Source organism: Acanthochromis polyacanthus, chromosome 1 (genome assembly GCF_021347895.1).
Source record: "Acanthochromis polyacanthus isolate Apoly-LR-REF ecotype Palm Island chromosome 1, KAUST_Apoly_ChrSc, whole genome shotgun sequence".
Lineage (NCBI taxonomy): Eukaryota > Metazoa > Chordata > Actinopteri > Pomacentridae > Acanthochromis > Acanthochromis polyacanthus.
In genome coordinates, this window is record NC_067113.1 from 41,904,341 (window position 1) to 41,927,017 (window position 22,677).

General features: G+C 39.6%; 1 protein-coding gene across 7 annotated transcripts in view; it reads left to right on the forward strand.

The window, feature by feature from the left end:
• The window catches only part of ppfia2 (PTPRF interacting protein alpha 2), a 233,186-nt gene that overhangs the window by 139,246 nt on the left and 71,263 nt on the right, over positions 1-22,677 (forward strand). For all 7 annotated transcript variants that reach the window (XR_007943621.1, XM_051951530.1, XM_051951543.1 and 4 more), the window contains 3 exons: positions 12,763-12,864; positions 20,569-20,733; positions 21,936-22,010. Coding sequence is in view for 6 of the 7 variants with exons in the window: in XM_051951530.1 (XP_051807490.1) it covers positions 12,763-12,864; positions 20,569-20,733; positions 21,936-22,010 (342 nt within the window). In the remaining variant the exon portion in view is untranslated. The remainder of the gene's footprint in view (positions 1-12,762; positions 12,865-20,568; positions 20,734-21,935; positions 22,011-22,677) is intronic.

Sequence of the window (22,677 nt, forward strand, 5' to 3'; positions counted from 1 at the left end):
TGGATGTCAATCAATGCTTTATATGTTTCTTGTGTTGGGTAAAGAAGAAAAATATACAGTAGGTTGGATTTTTTTTCACAGTAGCCCCCTATGCTGAATTATTCTGCTCTATGCTCTTTGGTTAGAGAATCTATTTGAAGTCACGATGGCTTTATGACCTGCCACTTTCTCCTCAGAGAATAAAAGAACGAGTGAACCCACAAATACTGGAATATTAATGCATTCTCGCATAGGTTTTGGAGGTACTTTGGAACTGTATGACAGCAGCAGCTTGGTTGTTAGCGGAATTGGTGGGTGTCCTTTGGTGTTATTTGAACACAGATGAAAGGCAGCTGTATAATCCTGAGCAGCACCCTTTGATAGAAGTGTGCTGGATGCAACACTTACAGATAACCTTCCTGTATATCTAAGGTTGATGAAATGAGCCTGCAGGCTGAGCTGTAACACCTGCAGTGGTTCCTCAGGGTTTCTGTGGCTCCTCGGTGTCCGATCTACAGAGTCTCGGTGAGCGATCTCTCTTTGTCAGCAAGATGTAGGCCAAGAATTCAGCTGGCAGCGTCCTCAGTGGGCTGCTGTGGCTGTTCTGTCACTGATATAATGGAGGTCCCTTCTCTCTGACCAGCAGCTTCTGTAAAAATGTATTTTTCTGGAAGCGCTGCAGTCCTGAAGAAAGAAGTACATTTTGTTGGAAGTTTTGTACAAAGAACATTGAAGATTACTGATTTTAAAAAAAAGTCCTGTACATAGTTGATATATAGTGATAGATTGATAGATGATTATCATTATGAGATCTGATATTCTGCACTTATGGTTAGTTTTTTAACCAGTTTCTGATAAAATACTTTAAAAATGTGCAGGTTTGTCTTTGATGCAGTCTTTTCTCTTTTATGTCGTCACCACTCTGTGACTACAAACTATGAAGGGCAAATGTTCAAAAGTTTCTTTTTAATTACGTAACAAAATATACAGGCATTTCAACAACATTTTCATTTAAATTCTGAAACCAAAATTATTCATTTTTACTGCAAATGTATATTGGTTTCACATGTCAATTAGTGGGTAGCTTGGTTGGACAAATTTGTGTTGGTATCAACCAATCAAAAACTCGTATGGGAATAATGCATAGTAAAACAAGAAAAGCGCTCGGAAAGCGCAATACTCCGCTAAGGCTGCTCAGTCGTATCATTTCTGAAACGGCTGATACCTGGGAATCAACATTTTTCCACACACAGTTTTTACCAATAATGTGGTAAAAAATGGTGGCTCTACACACTGTAAATATTTTACTATGTACATTTTTCAAGTGTTTCTGTACTTCTCTCCCCTCTGCTCCACGTAAACACAGCCAGCCTAATTTCTGGAGAACTTCTGGTTCTGGAAAATCTGTTTTGGTGAATTTTTAACCCTACTGTTTGGACCCTAGACTCTTCCATAAATGGGTCATACATTTTCCGTATAGGAATCTGTGTTTTTTAATGCCATTTTTGTCATTTTTGTTTCAGAATAATAATTTGTATTATTTGCTTGTATCATATTTTTGCCCACATACGAATGATTTCATGTTTGAAATAGGTTGATTTTTCACTTTACAACAGATTTTGAACATTTTGATAACTGACAAAGAGGGAAATTACATAGAAAAGCAACAGAAGAATGCCAATATCCATTTTGTAGACATTTTTCCACTCTTTTCCTCCAAGTTTGTGCACTGCATCACCTCTTATATCATATTATCAGTGATAATGAGCTTGAGGTAGTGATACAAATATTGCAATTACTTTAAAAGTATAAAAGGTAACTTAAAAAAATCAAAGGAATGATATCAAAAACAGGTTTATTGAGTAATAGCTGGATATGAAATGACAAAAACTTTTCATGAAAAAGAGGAGAAAACGGCCTCACGGGGTCATTTTTGACCCACTTATGCATCTAAGGGTGGTGGGCAGCTGTGGATCAGGCGGTAGAGCGGGTCGTCCAATGATCAAAGGGTCGGCGGTTCAATTCCCACTCTGACCTAGTCATGTGCTGTTGTGTCCTTGGGCAAGACAGTTTACCCACCATGCTCTCACGCTGGTGTATGAATGCGTGTGAATGCTGGTGGTGGTCGGAGGATTGGCAGCCACGCTTCCGTCAGTCTGCCCCAGGGCAGCTGTGGCTACAAATGTAGCTTACCACCACCAGAGTGAGAATGTGTGAGTGAATGAATGAATAATGGATCCATTGTGAAGTGCTTTGAGTGCCTAGAAAAGCGCTATATAAATCTAATCCATTATTATTATTAAAGTGGACACTTAGATTAAGATCAGAATCAACTTTATTGTCATTGCACACTTTCATATACAATGAAATTTGTTTTCGAGCTGCCCAGCCAATGGCAGCGTCGGGCTTCTCCACTGTGCGGCGCGCATGACTTGAGGAAAAAGAAAAAAAAAAAAAGAAGACAACATTTGGGATCGGGGTAGGGATGGCAGAGGGTAAATGAAAAAAAAAAAAGGCTTGTAATGAAGCATCATGACTTTAAGCTTCGACTTGATTTCCCAGAAAAGACAAAGTTTGTTTTTACAGTCTCTGGCTCTGATAAATAGTGAAAACATGTCTTTTAAACTGGCCTGCAGGTTTTGGGGTTCTGATAATCAAAACGATGAAAACAACTCTAGTTTGGCGGCACCTGTTCATACCTAATTGTAACAGCCTGCTGGGTTATTGCACAGCTGCAGGTTTACAGGATGTAAATGCTTAAAATGAGATCAGCGCGGCATCACTCTCCAGCACATGTAGACACTTGTAAACCGCGGGAAATGCAGTGTTGGCATTGATAGCAGCAGGCGCAGCTCATTAGTTATTTATAAGCACCCTCTGTCCTGTCCTCCCTTTGGCCTCACGCTGTATATACACCACTGTGTTAAATCTATATAAAGAGCCACAACGGTGCTTTTCTTGAGAAAGCACAAATATCACAATAAAGCTTGTGTTTGCTGCTTATCACTCCTTATCTGGTGCTTTCCCCAACAATATGTTTCGCCAAATTAGACTCATGACACATTCACAAAGAGCTCCTTTTGCAGTTTGAAAGCTTCTTTCCGCGAACTTATCTCGATTTATTCCTAAGAATAGGGCATTGTTGACTCATCTTCATTTGCCTCATTTTTAGGCTTCTGAGAATTTTTGCTGCCGGTTTTGGATAATATTTGTCAACACCTATTTTTCGCTCAGGCAGTTCCGGTGCTCTGGCTGCAGGAGACGTCTCATCACATGGATGAGCTGCTCCCTGTGTTTCACTCGGTGAATCAGCATGCCGTCAATCACACCACCGCTTCTCCTGCTCTCTCCAGAGCCACACACAATTGCCAGGGTTTGTTTTTAGCCTGGAAGCATGACTCTCCTGCAGAAGCACACCTCCGTTTAGGAAAAAAACCCAAAACATGGAGCCGCTGCTGTAATTTGGCCTGACAGTCTTCCACTCAGGGAGGAAGCCTCGTCCACCATTTTATTTAGAGTTCACCTTCTAGACTCAAGCATTGAGACTCTCTCACACACACACACACACACACACACACACACACACACACACACACACACACACACACACACACACACACACACACACACACACACACACACACACACACACACACAAGCTACCTGACATACTGCAGTGCTAGGCAGTTTGCCCAGGTAATGAGAAATGGGGAAAAGAGCGAGGTGTGGGGAAACTGATCTGGCAGGTCATGGGTAAAGTAGTGCTGGAGAGAGGCTTGGAGCAAAACCTCAGCTCATCCAAGCCAAGTTTTCTACTTCCCAGCTATTTGAATGGACTGTAAAATAAAGTGGTAACTCCTCATCAAAACTGACCCGTGCTGAAACATTTTTTGGCATGCAGATATTTTACACTATCTAATAGACCTGGCCGATTATCGTGGTCGATATCGGGCGTTACTATATCATTCAGTTCCAGATAGCTGTGACTAAATGTTTTGTTTCTTTGTAGACACTCTTTGATCTGTAGGTTGTAATGTGTAAATGATAAACTGAGGCATAATATTGCTGAAATTACCCTAATTTTCTTCTGAAATTTCAGGATGCTCATAATGTTTTGTAAAAAGATAATTCCTTGGATGTGAATATTTTCAGAATGTACTTTTTGGCACTGAAACAAAAGAAATATTTTGCGTTCCGGTTATTTTTATAGTTATTATGCTGTGAGTTTACTGGTGCGGCCCACTTGAGATCAAACTTGGCTGAATGTGGAGCTGAACTAAGATGAGTTGCACGCCCTGGATCTAGATGCTCATTTTCCTCATTTTACAGTCGACTGTTTTGTTAGGAAACTGCTGCTGCTGCTGCTTACAGCTGGGCAGCGACATTGAGGAATGCCAGCACTACTTTCCTCCCCTGAGGGAATCCTCCGCTGTCCCCAGAGTGTCCCAGCAGTCTGAGCGTATACGAGTGAACTGCACACACTGACTCGTACAACCACAGCAGAGGTGAAAGTCCGCTTCACTGATGTGCTGAAGATGCTCTGTCACGCAAGCCTCAGCATGTGCATCCTCACCTTTTATTTATACGCTCACGCCTCGGCCCCCTCTCTGTATCCACACTCACTGAATCATATTTCCACCGCGGTGCGTTCGGCCATTCTCTATTTTTCTCTCCATTTTTGTGTTATTTATGAGAGTAGCGCCTGGAGGCACAGTTTCCTGGGAATAAAAACTCACCAGGTTGTGGTTTTCCTTGAGAGATAGAGCAAAATAAATATGAGTGAATGGAAACGGGACGTGCTGTAAGCAACTCTGCTTCAGCATAATGTGTTATGTTACACCTCGGATGGGATTCACTCGTCTCATATTGATGTCTCCAGGTTGAGGATGTATCCAGTAATTGTGAGAGATAATATGTCGTGCAATAGAAATGTAAACTAGCCCAATCTGATAGGTTGACTGAAAATGAAAACTCGCAGTTGTCTGTTTTACATTACTGTAGAAGTGATTACAGTAGTGTATTGGGTAAACAAAATAAAGCCTTAGACGTGCTGGTGGGCAGATTTTTAAACATTCACATCAAACACATGACTGAGGCGAGTCTTTCCTCATATTGTTCTTTAGGATAGTTTGCTTTTCTTTAACCCTTGGATGCATGACCAACCAATACCTACACTCTTCCATGGGTGGGGTCAAAAATGACCCCAATTGAAATCAATGCATTTTTGCAATAAACTTGAGACATTTCTTTCATGTTGGTTAGACATTATATATTTTGTTCAACAAAAGAGTATTTTCAGTTTTGATATATTCTTTCTTCACTTTTAATTCAAATTTTATCACATAACAATCACTGAAACGGTATCAAAACATGTTTAATCTTCCTCCGTATTTTAAAACAGACAGAGGGACACATAAATTAACATTCAGTAACAATAATCAATAACATTCATAACAATCATAACATTCAATAACATTCATTCAACATTCATGTTCAGACACAAACATGTCTCTTCTCACTCTTCACAGCTTTCACAGACTATTTTCTTGTGGCTGTGACCATTGCAGACAGGGCTTTTGCATTTCCAACAGAAGTTGGTGACTTTGCGGTCTAAAACTATAAATCATTTGTAGCTTTGTAAGTAAATCTACGGGCGTGCACGCGCACACAAACATGTTTGTACTTCTATCTTAGTGAGGACATCCATAGGCGTAATGCATTTCCTAGAGCCTTACCCTAACCTTAACCATCACAACTGATGGCCTAAACTTAATCCTTACCCTAACCCTAACCAAACCTCAATTCATACATGTTCTCTATAAACAAGTCTTCACCCTCAAACATGGCTGTTTCAAAGTGAGGACCGGCCAAAATGTCCTCACTTTGTAAAAATGTCCTCACTTTGACAGTTAAATGCAGAAAATGGTTCTCACAAAGTAGCAAGTACACACACACACACACACACACACACACACACACACACACACACACACACACACACACACACACACACACACACACACTAACCCATTAGGTAGCCTATTATATGATCATCGATTATTCAATGGTGTATGTGTGGGTGTGTGTGAGAGAGAGTATGTCTGTTTGTGTTAGCTAACAATACTTTAGCTATCAATCCTGTTAGCTAAGATACTGTGTAATAACAGTGCAACAACAGTGTATGAGTGTATGTGTATGTGTGTGTGTGTGTGTGATTGTGTTAGCTAACAATACTGTTTGCTAATAATAATGTTAGCTAACAGTATTGTTAGCTAACAGTATTGCTAGCTAACCACAAACTAGGCAAATTTCACAGATATTCACATAAAATTCACATGTTCTGTCAATGAAAAATAAGTTCATAAATGGAGATAATACTTACAGCCATGGCCATAAGTTTGGACACAGCATGACTTACTATGTCTGTTTTGATGTCTATTCCAGAACATAACTAATATTTTTTGACAGCACCAGTTTAATTAGTCAACAAATCAACAAGGGATATAATATCAATAAATTCCAACAATTGGAACAACTTTGTTCACAAAACATGATATTAGAAGAAAATAACAAAAAAAATGCACTACTTTCACAACCAAATTTGGTAAGAATAACAAAATGACACCAAACTCTTTTGATGTTTTTTTTTTTTAAATATGAAACTTAATATAGTTCTCAGGAGTTGTGTACTGTATTGTAACTGACAATTTTGTGGTATTTTCTAAGATTCACAAGCGTCATGGTACTTGTGTCCAAACTTATGGCCATGGCTGTACATGTATAATGCTGTGCAAAAATGACCTCCTCGGTGGTGGGACTGCTGACATCAGTTGTATGAGGGACAGTAAATGTTTATTTACACTCACAGTTGCCAAGAACCAATGTTAAGTGAAATGTCCCATTGGAAATACTTGGGGTCATTTTTGACCCCGCCCATGGAAGAGTGGGGTACTGATACAAAAACTGATTATTTTTTTTTAAATTAATGAAAAAATGAATAAAAATGCAAATGGCATCATGTCACAAACATGTTTTATGAGGAATACCTGGAATATGAAAATATCAAAACTTTTAATCTTAAAGATATTAAGGAATAACAACCTCTGGGGTCAATTTTGACCCCACCTATGCATCCTAGGGTTAAGCTGTGATTATTTGCTTGCAAAGGTCTGTTAAAAATAACCAGCATGTTATGTTTAAAAGTATTATCTTGTCTTTTTATTACATATTCTCTCCTAGCTTGTCTCCATCTGTATTGATTTGGTTTGCATTTGGTTTCAGACACTGACTGGTAACTCATCTTAACCACAGTTGACGAGGAACATACTCTGTTATCTTAATGTAAAATGATTCATACATGCATGAAAGTCATTGATATTCCGGACTTTTCCGAAGAACTGATTGATATGATGATGCATGTCATGGCTTTGTTTCCATTTTTTCTGGAATTCCATCCTACGGCAAAAATCGACTTGCATCGGGCTGTAGGAATGGAACTCTAACGTAAGTCGAGGACCCCCTGTATAGGATAAATACTGCGATTTTATAAAGTGTCCAAAAAATCAGTACTGACGTCAGCCCCAAAAATCCACTGTTGGTCAGGCTCTAGTTAGCATGATAGCTTTAATAAGCTCAAGGTATCAATCAGGTGTGACTCATTACAACCTGCAGGATGGGGCCAGAGACACACTTAATGCCACTTATTGTGATTTCATTGTTTTAATTGTCGAATTTGGGTTGAGTGAGTCATCGACTTCATTAGTTTTGTTTATGTAAAATTCCACCCACTGTGCTTTTTATTAGTTTAAATGCCTATGGGGATGGGGATAAATGTTAGTTTCATTGGTTAGAACTTGGATTTGGGCAGAGTTCACCAATACAAGTTCAAAAAATGACAATGACCTATCAATTCCTCAGCTAAAATTGTTGCTTATCGTTTTCCATTGAGTACCTTCTTTATTTCTTTCAGTGTTTTTTCAATCTGGGTCTTGACTGCTACATCCCTCATTTTTACAAGACTATCAACAATACATTTACATGTATACTCTACCGAAGTATAGATTTTAGGTGTTTTTATGCACTTTTTTACTTCTACGTCACTACATACTCCACTACATTTGCGTAAAAGCTTGAGTCACAAGTTTCAGACTTCAGACTATCCAGTGAAATTGATGTATCCCCAACTTTTGATTGTTTGTGTTTCTAATATAATTTTTTAAAGGACAGTTCATTACACATAAAGATTTTTCGAATATACTCGTTCTCCTTTGCACTAAAACGTCGGAAAAACTTAGAATTATTGTTACTTCTCTGTAATTATGCTGTAAGTTTATTGGCCCGGCCCCTTTGAGATCAAATCAGTATACGGCCCCTGGACCAAAATGAGTTTGACACCTCTGCTGTAGATGAAACTTGCCAACATTATATAATAACTAAACTACTTTTTCACTTCAAAGACATACATTTTGTTCTCCAAACACCAGCTACCAACACTCGCAGCTTGCATCTAGTCATGTTTAACCACAGTTTGACATTTAAAGCAGGCATTGTGTGTGGGATTAAAGTTAAACCTTGAACCTCTTCTCTGCAAGTTTATAAACTGCTGTTCGCATCTGTTAGAGCATCTTTCTCTGTGCTGGAAAGAACATTTTCACCACTCTATAAATGTTGCGGTTTCTAGAAGCCACAACTATGTGAGATGTTGTTTCAGCAGAGCTCATAATCCGTCAGATTCCTGACAGTGTGGCCTTTGGGAGGAGGCAGAAACGTTTCCTCACCCCTGGGCTTGTAGTCTTTCCTTCTGCTCGGCTCTAAGGGAAACCGTGGCTCCGAGACTTGAGCTTGTTTAAAGATGAGCTGCAGGGAGAGTCTACTGCAGGCTGGTGATGAGCCGCTGTTGGAGCACACGCAGGGGATTGTTGGGTCTCACAAGCATTTAAAAAAATTGTTCAGTTTGCAGAGGGGCTTTTTTTTTTAAGAGGAACTGATTGTGATTAGCTACATTCCTGTGGGAGGCAGATTTATGAACTCTAAGCTTCTGTTTTGCGCCTGACCTACCCCATGCGTTTTCAGGTTTGGAAAATACATGGCGTAGGCAAAGTGTTCTGTACAGACACTGGAGCTTCATTAAAACATAATTCCCATGATAATCCTGATGATCCCCGTTGGGAGTATGGCTCGCTTTAAAAGCAAAATAGAACCAGGACAGATTATATTTAGCATAGAATAACTGCAGTGTGAACAAAGTGATGTAATGATGGCATAAATATAGCATTTTGTTTGCATAATCTTACAGTAAGAGTCCTTTAAAGTTCAAAAATATTCCGAAAATGCAACTTAGAACCTTCTTTCTTCTGTTCTGCAGGCCCATTATAGGTCAAGCCTCTATAGAGGTGGCTTGGTTACCACGCCAACACTCTTTTTCCCTATCTCCTGTTACTATGGAAACAGCTCAGCCCTAACAGTTGACCTTAGCTTCCTTTGTTGATAAACTAGACATTGTTTTAACTGGCCTCTTACATATAATAGACATGCTTGTCCTGGCAGTTTAACCTTTGGCTTCTTGACTTTTGTGGACAATTAGTTCTCTTGGCCTAGATTTGCCTCTGGGGTCTTAAGCTGGATATTATATTGAAATTTAACTGTTGCATGCAGTTGTTAGCAGTCTGAGGACATTTCTCCCCATGTTTTTCTATTAAAATCATCATAAAAACTGTGCTTTCCTGTCACGCAGACATCATATAACCTCTAATGAGAATGAGTCCAGTTCTAAGTGCAGTGTCATTTTCATTGTAGACAAATTGCTGTAAAAAATCACCACTTAAAAAACCCACAATTTCACTCGTAGTCCTACTTAATTGTCAATCTGTTGCTGGAGTTTCCTTACAGAACCGGAAATAAAAGAAACCGCGTGGAGAGAGCACAGTTAATCAACGCTTAATATTTTATTTTGTCAGCGTATGACAATGGTGGAAAGGACATTCAAAGGACTTCTTCTTTTAAGCGTGATAATTAATATGAATAAAAAAAACATCATTGAATTATCTGAGGATAATGGGATTAAAGGTCTGCTTAATATTCTGTACACATCTCGTTTCTGAATGGGGGTGGACAAAATAATAAAATTCTTTTCAGTGTAGTGAGGTTGAACACAATATGACTCACTGCAGAGCAAAGTCTTCAGCCGCTGTTGCATCGACCTTCAGAAGAATTTGTTATTTACTAAAGCTGCTCTGTGCAGTTGAAATAAATGTAAGAATTTAATAAAGAATGAGAACGGCAAAATGTTGATGTGTTGCAACAAGAAAAGCACTCAGAGAGCGCAGTCCTCCGCCAAGGCTGCTCATTCCCCATCCAGCTCTGTGGGCAGCTGTAGCACTGATGGTAAAAAGAACAAAGTTTGTCAGTTTGGAATTTGGGTCGGCGTGGTGGTTCCAGTTGTAGCCATTTTGATAGCGCCTGACTCAGCCTGGTAAATGCAACAATGGACAAAGAGTGCGAATGGAGCTGAGGCTGGATATGGACTGTCCTTTGATGACAGTCAAAGGAATTGTCTTATTTTTTTAGGGACCCCAGGAAGAATAGTTGTCACCATGGTGACAACTAATGCGGATCCAATAAACAATAAACAATAAACACCAACCTTTAACACAAAGTAGCTGTCGGGGACATTTTACACCTGGGTTCCATCATTAAATAAGTTAACAAACACACTGCTGGGTTGTCCATAAATGTGTTATTGTTCTAGCCTAGCCACGCTACACCCATGTTTCTGACGGCACAAGGGTCTAGGAAAGCTCGACAGGGAGGGAGGCGGGCTAAAAGGTTGTCTATCAAATCCCTCTGCAGCAATTGGGTAGGTATACAACCAATCAACGCAACGAATAGACTGACGTAGTTCCTAGAGCGCCGGCGGATTGTGGCTAAGTCCCATTAGCTTCCCAACCAGCGGAGCCAACTGGTATATTAAGGATTTGCCATATCCCGTCGGCATAAGTCCAAATACGTCTTTCTTCTCAATGAAACACTTCAGTGCCGTCCTTTGTTTATCTTTCAAGTTGAATTTTACCTTCAAATCTTTAAGGGCTGTGGCCAAAGCCGAGTCGAAAGATAACTGTTTTTCGGTGCCGGTTGTTTCTGTCAGAATCGTCACGCCTCTGTCGTCACTTAGTTACGCCCGCCTTCTGACTCTACACTTCATGGTGATTGGTCCGGCCAGTTTTAGGAAAATCCAGCCTCGAGCCTTATGGAGGGTAACTAGACCCACCCTGGCAGAGAATTAAATTCGTTGCCGTGGGTTGTCTAGCGCGACTAGGCTATTATTGTTCACAATCAACCAGTGGAATCAGCAATTCTTTCAGTTTGTTTTGAAAAGTCATCTTTCATATTGTAACTAATATTTTTTGAGTTAAACTGAACAAAGTCGGTGCAAACCGTTTTCCTACTGAGAAGCAGTAGTTCCTGCAGTATGTCGCCACACTGCACACTCTAAAATATGCACACATTTCCCTCGTTTGAGTGTGAAATCAAACAATGAGCCTGTCGGTTATTGTGTCACATCAACCGGTTCGGAATTAAAATGTAACGCAGTGAGACAGTTGTGTCTCTGTTTGATTTCTTTGTACCTGGCTGACGTGACCTGCTCCCCCAAGCTGTGTGTTTGTTGTGACACTGCTTAATTTAGACTGAGATGACAGGGATGGAGGTTTGAAGTCTTCCCGAGCGACAGCCTGTCTTTCCTCTGAGGCTTGTTTACGACGACGTTACTGTCATAGATATGCATGTAGAGCTCAGAATCCCTCAGTGAGTTCGTGAATCAGACGTGTGGTTAAAGAAACAAGAGGGTTGAGGGACTGTTTCGGGGTTTTGGGTTAGAAAAGCAAAGTGGCTTGCCAGATGTACACTGCCCGTCCAAGAAACAAAAAAAAGTTGCACACTCTAATATTTCATTCGACCGCTTTTAGCTCTGAGAAGGACGGCATTTACTGTTGCATCGTTTCGATAAGCTTCTGTAAGATGTTATTCTTCCTTTCCCTTCCTCCTCTTTTTCCTCTCCCGCCCATGTTCCTAACAGAAGTCCTGGTAAGAGGAGGTGGAGTACAGTAGCTCTAATGCTGCCACAGTTCATAAACGGCGGATTAGCCCACTAATTAGTCACCTCCTCTTCTCAGTGGGTCCCGGTTTAATCTGCCCAGCGACATTGAAATGCCGCGTCTTGGATTATTTCTGCCTCTGTAATATATTTGTATGACTAAAACTGCAAGCCGCCTGTGTGATGCAGCCTCTGCAGCTGTCACTCCGTCACACTCCTCTCAGTCTGTCTGCTCAGCTGCTGTTCTGAACTCGTAGTACGACTCTGCAGCCACAAAAGCATCGTCCTGCCGGCCCTCCCGTTGTGCTGCCACTCACTACTGTAGGTGTAAATCCACAACTCCTGGCACTGCGCCTGCACCGCTGCATGGAGCCAATCCTCTCTTATCCACAGATTACCATTAGAGCATCCAATCCTCCTCCTTTATTGTGTGATTTATGTTGAAACAATGAATATATTGCCATGTCAAATTGCAATATTACCACAAATAGCAGCAAAATGCGAGTCTAGATTAGCGGTTGTGTGTTGTTGTAGAAGATGTTATTCTTCTTTTTTTTGCTGTCCAGCGCCTAAAGCTCATAGCGAAGGTACAGTGATGCAACTCTTACACCATGGAGGGCTGTTGCAGAGTATTGTGTGGTGCTAACCGTGATGCTGACCCGTCTTTTCTCTTTCCCTTTGTTGTTCCTCAGGAGTTTGCTGCACTGACCAAGGAGCTGAACGCCTGCAGGGAGCAGCTGCTGGAGAAGGAGGAGGAGATTTCTGAGCTGAAAGCAGAGAGGAACAACACCAGGGTGAGGCCAGCAACACATCTGAGCACGTTCACCAAACTGCTTATGCTGCCGCCAGTTAATCGTGCAGGACTCCAGAGTAAATTGTAGCGACGCATGTGAGGGTAGCTGGCAGAAGTTCAAAGGAATTGATCCGTAATCAATTGAACATCTAATACAATCAAATGAAACTCGGTCACCCAGCTGTTTTCCCAATCAGATGTTAGGAAATGGAGAACTAACTATGTTAATTAAGAGACCTCTTCTGTTCAGGGTGGGTTTGGAAATAAGTAAAATGAACTATTTTTTGTAGAGTTTTTTTAACTTTAAAATGGGTCAATTTGACCAACAACATAACAGGAGGGTTAAACTGCCTGCATACACAACACCACCCACCACTGCAAGTAAATTACCAACCAGCCACAAACACTGACATACAATAAAATGGCCATCATGACGCACTGCGTTGCAATAAATGTGCAATAAATGCCAGATTTTTTATCATTTTCTGTCTCGTTTTTGTTTTTGTGTATTTTTTGTAATTTTCTGTCTCAATTTTGCCGTTTTCTGGCTCATTTTTGTCATTTTGTGTCTCATTTTTGTTGTTTTGTGTTTCACATTTGTCTTTGTGTCTCATTTTCGTATCATGTTGTGTTGTTTTTGTCATGTTGTTTCTCGTTTTTGTCATTTTGTGTCTCGTTTTTGTTATCTTATCTCTCATTTTTGTCTTATTGCATCTCATTTTGGTCATTTTGTGTCTTGTTTTTGTCATTTTGTGTCTCATTTTTGTTGTTTTGTGTTTCACATTTGTCTTTGTGTCTCATTTTCTTATCATGTTGTGTTGTTTTTGTCATGTTGTTTCTCGTTTTTGTCATTTTGTGTCTCGTTTTTGTCATCTTATCTCTCATTTTTGTCTTATTGCATCTCATTTTGGTCATTTTGTGTCTTGTTTTTGTCATTTTATGTCTCATTTTTGTTGTTTTGTGTTTCACATTTGTCTTTGAGTCTCATTTTCATATCATGTTGTGTTGTTTTTGTCATGTTGTTTCTCGTTTTTTGTCATTTTGTGTCTCGTTTTTGTCATCTCTCATTTTTGTCTTATTGCATCTCATTTTGGTCATTTTGTGTCTCCTTTTTGTCGTTTCGTTTCTCATTTTTGTGTCTCATTTTTTGTCACTTGTGTCTCGTTTTTGTCATCTTGTGTCTCGTTTTTGCCATCCTATGTCTCATTTTGTCTTTTTGTGTCTCCTTCTGGTCATATTGTGTCGTGTTTTATTAAAAAGAGGACAGAAAAATGTTACTACTGTCTAAGGGGAACTTTAAATAAAAATAATACTTTCATTGTATTATTTTCAGTTTATAATCACCGTAACAATGTGTTGGAAAAGTTGATAAAAAGTTAGTTTGAATCCCTGTCTTGCCTGACATGATGCTGCTTGTTTCATCCAAATTCAATCTCCTTTATTTGGATTCCAAATGTTTCTCCAAACTTTCAGAACTTGCCTCAAAATTTAATATCGCAGGCAAACGACAGCCTTCTGCACGCTGCGATAGACGCCGTCCTGAGGAAGCTTAAGCTATCTCGTGGCTATGGTTTTTAGGCTACAGAGGCACTGAAGCAACCATGCGCTCCGTCTATTTCCAATGCCCAGACATACCTCGTTAGCTCCCCACATTCTGCCTGAATATTTCCCCACGCGCTTCACATGGATGGCTGCTCAGCAGGAAAACTAAGTCCAAATGGCACTGATGCCCTGCAGTGTCCACTTCAAAGAATCTGGGAAGGAAAAAACACAACTAAAGACATTAGCGGATCAGCCCGATTTGGTAGAGTAGAGGTCTTGTATCTTATTTCCTTGTTTTAAAGCAGCAAGCGCGCTCTGCTGTTGACAGATAAGACTCTGTTTTCCATCCCAGTGCTGATCAAGTGTGGATTTAGTTTATCTTTCTCTGGTGGAGGCAGGAGAAATTTTTTTTTGCACAATACTGGCTGAGGTGAGGAGCAAGAAAACGGGGCCAGACAGAAGTCATTTTCACTCTCTCACTTTATTATCACCTCAAATTCTCCAACGGGCAGTGACGAAGCAAACTTTAATTAAGCCTGGTTTTATCGCTGGTAGGGTTTTGTAAATTCATAATTAAATCTTTGAAGGCATGTTCAGGCACACGGTGGACTGAGGGGCTGACAACAGATGTTAGGACTATCAAAATACAAGTTCACTTTTGTCATTCTCTGTTGTTTTTGTTGTATGTCTCCTTTGGGTCATTTTGTGTCTTGCTTTTGCTGTTCTGTGTCGTTTTTGCCACCTTGTGTCTCATGTTTTTCATCTTGGGCCTTGTTTTTGTCATATTGTGTCTCGTTTTGGTCATTTTGTGTCTCGTTTTTGTCATTTTGTGTCTCATTTTTTTCATCTTGTGTCTCGTCTTTTTTCATCTTGGTTCTTGTTTTGGTCATTTTGTGTCTCATTTTAGTCATTTTATGTGTCGTTTTTGTTGTTTTGTGTCTAATTTTTTTCATCTTGTGCCTTGTTTTTGTCATATTATGTCTCGTTTTTGTCATTTTATGTCTCATTTTAGTCATTTTATGTGTCGTTTTTGTTGTTTTGTGTCTAATTTTTTTCATCTTGTGCCTTGTTTTTGTCATATTATGTCTCGTTTTTGTCATTTTATGTCTCATTTTTGTCATTTTGTGTCTTATTTTTTCATATTTTTTCATCTTGGTTCTTGTTTTGGTCATTTTGTGTCTTATTTTAGTCATATTGTGTCTCGTTTTGGTCATTTTGTGTCTCGTTTTGGTCATTTTGTGTCTCATTTTTTCATCTTGTGTCTCTTCTTTTTTCATCTTGGTTCTTGTTTTGGTCATTTTGTGTCTCGTTGTTGTCATTTTATGTCTCATTTTTGTCGTTTTGTGTCTCATGTTTTCATCTTGTGTCATCTTTTTTCATCTTGGTTCTTGTTTTGGTAATTTTGTGTCTTATTTTAGTTGTTTCATGTCTCGTTTTTGTTATTTTGTGTTTTTTTTTTAATCTTGTGTCTCGTTTTTGTCATCCTGTGTCTCGCATTGGTCATTTTATGTCTCTGTGATGTTTGGGATAAACATCACAACTGAGTAGAGCCATGACGGCACACAAAAAGGATGAAAATATTTACTGAACAGGATTAGACTGCGACTATTGTCTGCTCTTATTTTGATGGTACAACTTGGAGTAAACACTCACCTCCCGATTGATTTAGCATTTTGTTGACTGCGCAGAAGCATGTGTGTGTGTGTGCAGATGCGATGGCTGCTGACGGAGACAGACAAAAGAAGACAAGACGCTCAGTCTGCTGTAGTCGTCTGCAGGGGTTTTTATTTCCACTGTTACCAGTCTTCATTGTCAAATAGTTCCCGCTTTCCCCCGCAGAGATTCTGATCACCGCTGTAGTGTTTTCTATTTGAAACTTTGTCTTCACTATCCTGCAGGAAAAATAAGACACATGAATTTCGCTTGAAGCCAAAGAGAGGATAAAAGTATTATGGATTATGTCCCTGTTTTGTGTTGTTCGTCATAGCAACAGATGCAGTCCAGATGCTTGAGGTTTAGACTCGCTGCTATTGATTAGATTTGGATTAGGGCGGGCAATTTTACTTTCCTTTTGTTGTTTTCTTTGGATTCATTTAATAATAATAATAACTTGATTTCTAAAGCACTTATAAAAACAAAGATTTTTAAAGTAGTTGGTCAGACAAAGCAGAAGCAGAGTAGGAAGAATAACAGCAGGAAGCCAGAAAATAGGATGAAACAGAGCAAAGTAAAAATGCAAAAACACAAAATGCAATTTGCTGGTATTAATCAATACAAGTAAAATAATAAAATCAATAAAAACACTCATATCAAAGTAAGTGTAGCTCTAACAAGAAAAGCACTGCGCCAAGGCTGTTCAGTCTTTGTATGATTTCTAATGGATGAAATCTTTTTAAAAAATCGTGGTCCGCAGCAGTTTATATGATATGATGAGAAAAAACAGTCAAGATTTCAGGATTTCGTCTTTAATAGTACTTAAGATGCTGTCATTTAAATATAGCCGCAAATTTCAATGTGCAATTTTAAACTTTATTTTTTAACATCAAAAAGCATTTGGTTCATTATTCTAAAATGCCACAGATGCTGTTCTAACCCTCGTGTCGTCCTGCGGGTCAAATTGCCCCTTTTTTGGGTTTGAAAATGTGATTAAAATATATATTTTCAAAGTGAAACTTCTGATGTCCACATTTTCAACATTTTTGGGAAATTTTTTGAGCATTTTTCAGTGGAAATAAAATGTTTCGTAAGAACATTCACTAAAAAAACAGTCAAAATCCAGCAAATTTTTGTATAAGAAGTTTTGCTGATATATATGTAATCATTTTAGATATTTTTAGGATTTTTTTTTGGAAGATTAAAAATTAAAAATAAAACTTTTAAGGGAAACTTTTAAGGAATTATTAGAATTTTGTTCCTGAAAGCTTTTGCAGATTTTCAGAAATTTGGGGAATTTTTTTGGCTGAATTTTTGGATTTTTTTTCAGACAAGGAAACAATATTTTTTGTGGACGTAAATGAAGACAACAGGAGAGTTAAATGTCCATAATTTTACAAATTTCAAGCAAATCAGACATGGTTGAGTAGAAGGTCTTTGATGGAATAGCCGAGATATAAAAGCATCTGTTGAATGAACAGCTTGAGTTGTGTCACCTTCACCTTCATCGCTGTTTGTCACATCTATTTTTCAGATCATCTTCTCAGCACTGGGTTTAAAAATACAGCTGCTTTCAGTTGAATAGAGACAGCAGTAGGAGTTGGATTTCCTAACCAGTGGTGAACCACAGAATGCATTTAATCCAGCTGCATTCTGTCAGACAGCTCAGTGGGAGATGCTTGGACCGGCGCAGTGACGGCCTGCCAGTGAGGTTTTTCTAGGAAAGAACACAGAGAAGATTCTGTAACCAGATCATTATCTTGGGGTTATAATATTATTGCCTTAGACGACTTCTGAGAGCGAATGAGGCGCTGAGATCTGCATCGCCACGGTGTGTCCAGCCCTAGTGAGCGGCGGCGGGGGGGGAAATGAAAGCAGGTGATCCTGTGCCGATCTCACAATGGAACCTGAGCAAGCAAATAATGTTTTATCTCTGCAGCATGACTGGCAGCGTCACTCCCACTCACATCCCCGGTTGTTGTTGTGTAGTTGCCTTCTTTTCGGTCGTCCTCGCAGCTCTGCGTCTCTTCTCTGTCCTTGAGTAGCTTTCTGCTGGCAGTTGACTTGACACGATACCTACTGTGGCAGCTCAGATTAGCGTAATCCTTTTGTGCGCTGTTGTTGTGAGGGTTGCGATTACCTTCGAGGAGGATCGAGTGAGATTTCTTCACGTTATTCAAACTCTCGCAAGATGTTACATATACAGTCCTGTTCACCACTACTGGCACCAATGGAATTTAAATACGTAACATTTGGTCTACAGACAACTCATACCTGACACTGAACAGCAAATGATAAAACAACAATTTAAAAAAAGCAATAGAAGGAAATAAATCTAAAAATTGAAAGATGTGCTGCAACGTTGGCAGTGGCACCATTTAAATCAGTGTGGGAAAAGCTCTCATTTTGACTCAGCTGCAATTAATCACAAATTAAAATCACCTGGTGATAAACTGTCAGGGCCCATGTGACATAAATTAGCCAATGAATGATGACTTTAACATTTTAAAAAGCCACGTTATTCCCTGTTCCTTTGTCACAATGGTGAAGATGAGGGAGCTGTCTGAGGACATCAGAAGTGTTATTATTACCAAACATAAGACTTCTAAAGGATATAAGGCCGCCTCCAAGGACTTTGGTACCCTTGTTTCAACAGTACACAATGTTTTTAAGAAGTTTGCTAAGCATGGAACTGTCAGGAACCTGCCTGGACATGGGGGGTGGGGAGGAAAGGATGAGCGAAATCTTTGAAGGTTGGTGCGAACTGTGTAAAAAAAAAACAACAAAAAAAAAAAACATGTAAAACATCCGAAGACCTGAAAGCTGACCTCGACCAATCTGGGGTAATGGTTTCAACACATACCGTACACCGCACACGAAACCAAGCAGGACTTCATGTGCAAAGGCCAAGGAAGACACCAATGCTGAAGAAAAGGCATAAAAAGGAATGACTGATCTTTGCCGAAGTGTACCTGGACCAACCACGATCCTTCTGGGAAAATGTTTTGTGGACAGATGAAACAAAAATAGAGTTTTTTGGCAACGCACATCAACAATTTGGTTACAGATGGTGCAATGAAGCACACAAGGAAAAGAACACCCGAATCATTAAGTCTGAGAAGGAGTTTTAGAGCAAAATGTGCTACCCAGTGTAAGAACGCTAGGTTTGGGTCGAAGATCATGAGTTCTCCAGCAAGATAAAGACCTAAAGCACACATCCAAAGGCACGCAGGAATGGTCGGAAAGGAAAAAATGAAGCCAGCAATGAGTCCTGATCTTAATCCCATTGAAAATATGTCATGAGCTGAAATCTGCCATTTGAAACATTTCCATTTATTTTTGAAGGTATTGTACAGGTTATGCAAAAAATGAAAGGGTGCCAATAGTGGTGACCAGGACTGTACTGTAGGCATGATGCACGAGGGAAAGTAATTACTGGAAAATATTTGTAAACATGGCTTGTGATTCTAATGCCATAAATTAATACAGCTGACAGTTATTATTAATATGAGGGATGGTGGTTACAGTGATTTTAATTAAGGAATGATGTGATATTAGATTATCATAATTAAAGGGTTGGGCAACTTTTTATTTTAATGTTTTTCCAACCACTGGAAGAGCAAACATGCTTTTTTGTGTGCTCCATTAGGATTTCTCTGATCATTTCAACAGAAATGTATTTTGACATCTGCTGCATGAATAGTTTTCTTTGATGGCATCATTGGACTGTTGAAATGGGTTTGAGGTCTAGAAGGGAGTATTAATGGTAAACAGTGCAATTGTGACGAGAAGTTGAGAGAACAAAAAAATCCTAAATCTTTTTTTATGAAAATTTAAAAGACTTTTTTCTTATTTTACAATAAAAGTAAAAAAAAAAAAAAACTGCCATCAACACGTACAACATTTGCCCACTTGTGTTATCAAAGCTGGACAAAGTGCTAGCTCTACATACAATAGATATTTTACCACTCACATTTATAATTTGTCTCAGCTGTGTTCAAACACAGCCTGCAGTTCAACCGAGTTCAGCTGAAAAGTGGCTGAATTTTTATCATGTGACTGTTGGTTGCAGCTGAGTCACTAATGGCTTCATGGCCACACTAAAAATTGTAGAATTTTTTCTTTTTTATAGAGTCTGTTCAGTGCCAACAGTTAGTTTTTGGCAAACTTTTAAAGGTGACGAGCAGAATTAGATGATTTATGAAGTTAAAGTGAAATATCATGACTTTAAGCTGAGTTCAAGGACTGGATTTGGAACATATTGGAAAAATAAAAGTCTTCTTTCTGTTGTTACAGTTTCTAAATCTGATAAATAGTATTTTCTTTGAAAGTCAACACGCCTTTCAAACCCAGCCGAGGGCACTGGGGTTCAGAGGGCTACACAAATCAATGAAAAATGATAACATTCTGTTCATATTTTGTATTCCTGTTTTTATCCCGCTGTGCCGAGCGGTTCTACCTTTTTCTCAGGATTGACATCAACATTGTTTTCTCTTGTGTGTCCCTTCAGTTGCTGCTGGAACATCTGGAGTGCCTGGTGTCCCGACACGAGCGGTCGCTTCGTATGACGGTGGTCAAGCGGCAGGCTCAGTCTCCCTCAGGAGTCTCCAGCGAGGTCGAGGTCCTCAAAGCGCTCAAATCCCTGTTTGAACACCATAAAGCCCTCGATGAGAAGGTGAGTGCACTAGCGCATCACTGGCTGATTCGGCTGGGTTGTTATTATTAAATTGTTGGGGCATTATTAAGACACTGAAATTTGATTTTCTGGTCTCTTGCAAAGCACATTTGTATATGTAGGTCACATTTACACGACCGTTCAAAACTTTGGGGTCACTTAGAAATGTCCTTATTTTGAGGAAAAGCATTTTTTTCAATAAAGATAACATTGACATTGTTAATGTGGTAAATGACTATTCTAGCTGGAAAAGTTTTAATGGAATATCTCCATAGGGGTACAGAGGAACATTTCCAGCAACCATCACTCCTGTGTTCTAATGCTACATTGTGTTAGCTAATGGTGCTGAAAGGCTCATTGATGACTGGAAAACCCTTGTGCAGGTATGTTAGCACATGGATAAAAGTGTGAGTTTTCGAGGAAAGCATGAAATTGTGTGGGTGACCCCAAACTTTTGAACTGTTGTGCATTTAGAAAATAACACATTTTGTATTGGCTGACTAGTATTTGTTCCGCATTATTGTGTCTTTACAAACTGATGTTTAAATTATCTCATTCCCGATGATGCCTGCTCTGTCATTTCTGTACTTTCCTGCTACAGTTTGTTGGTTTTAGCCGCTAAACGTCCCAGCCTGCTGATTTTTGACCTTCACCTCTTTCCCCATATCACCACCATTCATCCTCTCCTCTAAAAGCCATCATTTATAAAGTGTGTCCAACGGCATGCTGTTCAAGGTAATAAAAGCCGTCTTGGGCAGCATCCCAACGTGGACCCCAGCTAACTTTTTAATCCAGGATCCTCTGAGATGTGGCGTCCTGTCGGGCCTCAGCAGCAGAGGTCCACAGTCGCCACGCGGTGCAAGTAATTGTTCCATCGCCGTCATGACAAACACAGACGACGAGAGGAGTGCAAGAGGGGGAATCTTCTCTCAGCAAATGGTGCTTTTAAAAGCCGTAAGAGCTTCATAATGCTGCTTTGAAGCCGCGGCAGAGTGTTGTTGTGAGGCCAAGGGAGGAAAAAGGGACAGCAGCTCCTTCTCCTGCATTTTTATTATTGCTGAGAGGGGAATCTAAACAGCAGTCAGAGGGGAAAATACTCACTGCATTTTTCTCTTTACAGTGAAGTCACCTCTGTGCAAATGCATGTTAATAATGTGGTCCATCAGTGAGGAGATCAGGATACGTGTTGTTTTGGTTTTCAGGTAAGAGAGAGGCTCCGAGTGTCGCTGGAGAGGGTGTCCGCCTTGGAGGAGGAGCTCACAGCAGCCAATCAGGAGGTAGGAGCTGCCAGCTTTATCGAAGATCATAAATATTTATTGTATGATTTTGTGTATATTTGTAAGTGTTGGTGTAGTATTTGTGTGTCAGTGTATCCTCAGTTACTGTGGATGAATGTACACATGAATGGACTTGATCTCCTCTTTTCAAATGATGGTCAACAGGCTGTTTTCATACTCATATCTGAATATTTGTTGCATTTGAAAAAAAAGTACTTTAAATGTACTAAAATGAAACATCTCAGGAACTCTAAATGACACCTGTAACGTAAGAAATGGAAAAAGTCACATAAAACGACACCGTTCATCAAAAATCGTTTTAGAAAAGGGTACATTTGTTTATGTATTTAATAGAAATGTTGTGAATGTGGAATCAACGTGGACAACGGTTTTCCAAGTACCCACAAGTGTTACCTGTACCGGGAAAAAAGATACATTTGTTTGCATGCTCACCTCATATTTGCTTTGTGCAAATACAGCCTGCAGTTCAACCCTGTCTAGTCAAAAACCGATAACAAATATAGATAGATAGATAACAACTAACAACTTGCTAGTTGTAGGTGGGTCACTAATGGCTTCACAGCTGTATGAAGGAAGTTTTTTTTATAGCATGTCAGTGTTTAGAGTGAATGGTTGAAGTACGGCACATAGCGTAATGCATTTTTTA